Source organism: Rhagoletis pomonella, unplaced genomic scaffold (assembly GCF_013731165.1).
Source record: "Rhagoletis pomonella isolate Grant_MI unplaced genomic scaffold, Rhpom_1.0 Rhpom_scaffold_00013, whole genome shotgun sequence".
In the NCBI taxonomy this organism is placed as follows: domain Eukaryota; kingdom Metazoa; phylum Arthropoda; class Insecta; order Diptera; family Tephritidae; genus Rhagoletis; species Rhagoletis pomonella.
Window position 1 is genome coordinate 18,343,229 of NW_023458567.1, and position 4,430 is coordinate 18,347,658.

Sequence of the window (4,430 nt, forward strand, 5' to 3'; positions counted from 1 at the left end):
TTCGAGACCAAGTGCGTTGATTTTGGTTTAACATACTCATAGCGTTTTCCTGACAGGGGATCATTTATTTCATAGAATATTTGCTCGCTACACCGATCTTACTAACAACTCGTCTAAGGTAGGCAAAAGATTAAAGTTTAAACCTAAATAGAAAGTACACGGTTAGGTTACAACCGCATACAACCTATGCCATCCAAATAAATAAAGGTGACCGGTCTCTTTCCAAAAGTACTCTAAAATGTTAATTTAGAGTGAAATATTTAACCAAACATTACGCACGACCTCGTCCTGTTCGAAAAAGAGATGCGAGATGATACAAATATTAACTCATCAGGTGATGACGCAATTAGAAAATTGGATCATCATGAATCTAAAGTGGATGAGGAATAGATACATAGAAACACAGAACAACTAGAAAATCTGGGAACTATATATTACGATAGTAGTATACTTGCGAATCTAGACTCATGTCCGGAAGAGCATGATGTGGAAGGAAGCATGATCTTGACTCAAATACTACAGTAGTAACAGCAGATGTCCATATTGTCCCACGAATCGAAGGAAATGATGATGACATAGAAGATTGTGCCGAAGAAGAGGATATGAATGTGTCCGATTACATATCAATACTATCACACATGGATTAAATAATATATATGGAGGTATTACGTCTGAGATTAATTGTGTTCATAACCCACTGGACAATATAGATGTGAGGATGGCTGCCATGGATTCGAAACTAGACAACCTCTCTGGTGTTCAAGATAATCATAAGGAGCTGAACAAGAATTTTATGCATATAAGAACAAATATATTAGATATGCAAACCAAGATAGCGGACATCAATGCGTGTGTGAAGCAAGAGACCGTACAACAAGCGACCCTCAAAGGAAAAGTATACACAGCTTCAACAACCACTCAGGCTAAACCTGGAAGGGGAAAAATAGGGGTAGAACAGGTATATGATGTTCTAATGCGGAAATACTCTCCAGAATTTAAAGAAAAGTTCAGTGAGCAGCTATATCTCCCGGCTAGTCAAAGTCTTGACCAATCAGTTGTATCTCCGAGAGATCAACTCAATCTTCTTCAAATGATGTTTAAAGAAATTTCAGGAAAAGACAAAATCAGCATCGTTAGACTCTTCTTTAGTAGCTCTTAGAAAGTTGAACCTACATGGAAAGCCAACATAAAAGGGCATGCAGGATATACCGCGATGCGACTTTACTCATGTAAGTAAATTAAACAAGTATATACGTAGATATGTATGTACATACAATTAGTAAAATAGATATGTACATAGTATGTACATACATGTTAATAAATCGCATTATAGCAATATCCTTGCACTATGTACATTCGATTGTGATTTTATGCAATTGAAGCAATTATTAATTACAAAGTATGTTAAATATTTAACTTTTTTATAGGACCCCTGAAGACCCCAAAAATGCAATGGAGGCACAAGTAAAAAACAACAGTATTAAAAATGGTAAAATAAAACAGAGTTTTCCGATCGAAAAATATTGATTTTCAAGATTTTTATACCATTTCTACGAAGAGTAATTTTTTCCCCGTATAAGAAACATGGAAAACTTTAAGCGGTTTGAGCGTTCTCTAAATATTTTTATCTTGATAAATATTGCCAGCAATTTGGTACTTTGAAAGCTACATTTTTATATGCGCGATAACTGCGTGGCAGCAACATTATTGATATTTTAATATAAAAGCAAAAATTGAGCTGTTTTCTATTATAATATTTAGTATTATGTATTTAGGTGTGAAATACCATATTTTTTAAATTTTTTAAGTGATTAATCCGGCAGAAATAGCCGTCTTAGAAATGCTTTTTCAAGATAAAAAATGCCGACGACAAATATTACCTCTGATAAAATTTATGTCAGGCAATAAAAATGACAGTTGGTAGAAAAAAACTTTTGCTTGTGGAAACAGGCCGTTTTTGACCACCCTCATGTACATATGTACATACACATCGCACCCTAAAGCAAAAACAGTCACAACTAAAAAAATTGCAAAATAAAAAAACCGTATTTTTATATTTTTCCAGTTAAAGATAGTCAATAAGAAGAAGTTTTGGCGGATGTTACAGGTTTCTGTGAACTGTTTTATGGGAAAAAATAAGCTTTGAAAAAATTCGAACTGTTTTTTAGGTACATACTTATGTAAAACACTAAAACGGCGTTTATGTAAGTAGATTCGGATTGGTTACCCAGATTAATTACGTTAGTTTCCTTTTTTGATTAAATATGATTTTGGGCTTCCATAAATACATATGTACATTCTTGAAAATTAATGACATTATCTACCTACGTTCAGACATATGGCTAGCATTTTCAATTATCTTACATTGCGCAGCTACTTTGTGGCAAAAGGAAATATTACATACAATTTTTCATAAAATGCAGACTTATTTAATATCGTATGCATATTTTGAAAATATCTAAATATTTAAAATTCCCTTATTGTCACTATATAAAGTAATTGTTATTTACTTTAGATTGCCATAGAACTATTTATCATCATTCCCATTTGGTAATTGTACCAATCTACAAAATGCATTCATACATGTATGTATGTACATATTTGGAAGCACTTTGAGATACCTATCTACTTATATATAATGTACATATGTATACTTCTTAGCTAAATATATCATATCTATATCATATCACGACCATTTTCTTTAGATATGCCTTTGTTAAATGGCTTTACGTTATTGTATATGTATGTTCATCTAGTTTCGTTTGAAAAAAGTACGTTGATAAATCAGTATAAATTCGAAATATCAATACATACATACGTATCAAACCAGGCAAAACTCGGTTAATAACTGCCGTCTCTTCAACTGCATTCTCATGTTAAACTTCCATGCCTTCATCTGATCGTTTTCCTGCTTTATTTAATTTTAGTTCAGCTGCCAAATTAGTTTTCTCCGTACGCGTATGCCAAACCAGTACATCTCGACAATTATTTGCTAAGGGTTGAAGTTGTTGTTTTGTTGTTATGTGTCGCAAAATCTCACTTTCTTGGTAGCCACGTTCCACTTCATAAGCAAATTGTGCCTGTGGATATTTGAATAGCAAATCCGTGCTAATGGCAAATGCCGCCATATCTATGGGAAATGGTCGTTCTGGCCGCCATGCAGCATTAAAGCCAACAACTTGGGTTTTATCAGCATTGAGTAATGGTTTTTCCACCATTAGACCACCTACTAAACCGACTGGCCATATACCAACTCGGCCAGCTTCAATTTTTGTCATTTCAGCAAAAAGTTCAACACTGTAAGAATTGTCATCATCCATGAAAAATAATACACTTTGCCGTTGTGGATCTACATTTGTGCGTATCCAACTTAGTGCAAAATTTCGTTGTTCAACGCCACGTGGTTTCAGCCAATTGGGATCTTTGCCTCTTAATTTAAAATTGACCGGGGTTTTAATGTGGAGATGTGTTGAACGTTCTGCCAAACCAGCACGCGTCAATAAGTTGCGCACAAGTGACGTAGTTGTATTAGCGTCTTCAATGATGATCCAATGCAAGTTGGGCACAAGCATGAAAATATGAGACAATCTGTATAAGTAAATAAACCTCGTTAGGAATTACAAGAAAATAAACAACAAAGGCTATTTTGGATAGCGTAGCTCTCTAAACCACTTTTGTACTTGAATAAACCCATATTAACATAAGTACAAACATACACACATACCTCGTTAATTCAGCTTTTTGCGATGGCCGTGCATACGTTGGTGTTATGGCATAAATTGTTGGTAAAGTGCCTTCCACATGCCGAGCGTACATGGTCTGTAAAAACTCCGGACCCTGGCATGTGCGTTTACCATTACGATGAACCATCAGCAATATCACAAGGAACACTATAATAAGTACGAGTACTTGTCGTGGACGGATACGCATTTCAGACATGTTGAAGATATGTACATATAACTTATTTTATTAGCTCGAATTGCTGATGCAGCGGAAAAAATTTACACAAGCACAAGAAAGACCTAGGTAACCACGTAAAAGTAAATAAATTAGAGTACATATCCTACGTATTAAATTTCAAAGCGCACTACATGCTTAGGCATGCCAACGATGTATCGATGTTTTTGAAACATCGATAATTTAGTTCAAAATTCGATGTTAGCCATCGATGTTAACAATTTACTAATACGATGTTTCCACACTTCGTAATTCGCTAAGTAATTCGTGAATTGCATTGTTTCCACGCCACACTTTAGTAATTCGTTTGGCAACTATAGTTCTTGTTCTTCGCTATTTATTATTATTTTTGTGTACTGCAAATATCGAAAATAGAGCTAAAATTTAAGTTATTGTCAACAATTTTAATTTATATAGAGAATATTTGGGTGGGCTTTAGTAGTCAGCCGCACCTTGTGTTTTAAGAAAACCAG

At 34.4% G+C, this 4,430-nt stretch overlaps 1 protein-coding gene across 2 annotated transcripts; it reads right to left on the reverse strand.

The window, feature by feature from the left end:
• Window positions 1–2,523: 2,523 nt before the first annotated feature.
• On the reverse strand, window positions 2,524–4,095 carry LOC118748245 (galactosylgalactosylxylosylprotein 3-beta-glucuronosyltransferase I-like). Of its 2 annotated transcripts, XR_004994038.1 has the most exons (3): window positions 3,725–4,095; window positions 2,819–3,588; window positions 2,524–2,752 (listed from the first exon to the last, which is right to left on the reverse strand). XR_004994038.1 is itself a non-coding variant. In XM_036482621.1 (2 exons), exons 1-2 carry the CDS (start codon window positions 3,937–3,939, stop codon window positions 2,877–2,879), a joined length of 927 nt encoding a protein of 308 aa, XP_036338514.1. In that variant the 5' UTR covers window positions 3,940–4,095; the 3' UTR covers window positions 2,815–2,876. The 2 variants fall into 2 exon arrangements, 1 of the variants encoding a protein (XP_036338514.1); XM_036482621.1 differs by lacking the exon at window positions 2,524–2,752 and having other exon boundaries at window positions 2,815–3,588.
• Between the last annotated feature and the right edge of the window lie 335 nt (window positions 4,096–4,430).

What these genes read in the sequence shown, in the direction of transcription:
- LOC118748245 (XM_036482621.1), bottom strand. Translation starts at nt 3,939, where the DNA reads ATGTCTGAAATGCGTATCCGTCCACGACAAGTACTCGTACTTATTATA. An exon ending in CAAAAAGCTGAATTAACGAG is followed by an intron (nt 3,589 to 3,724) that starts GTATGTGTGTAT and finishes TTACTTATACAG; the next exon opens with ATTGTCTCATATTTTCATGC.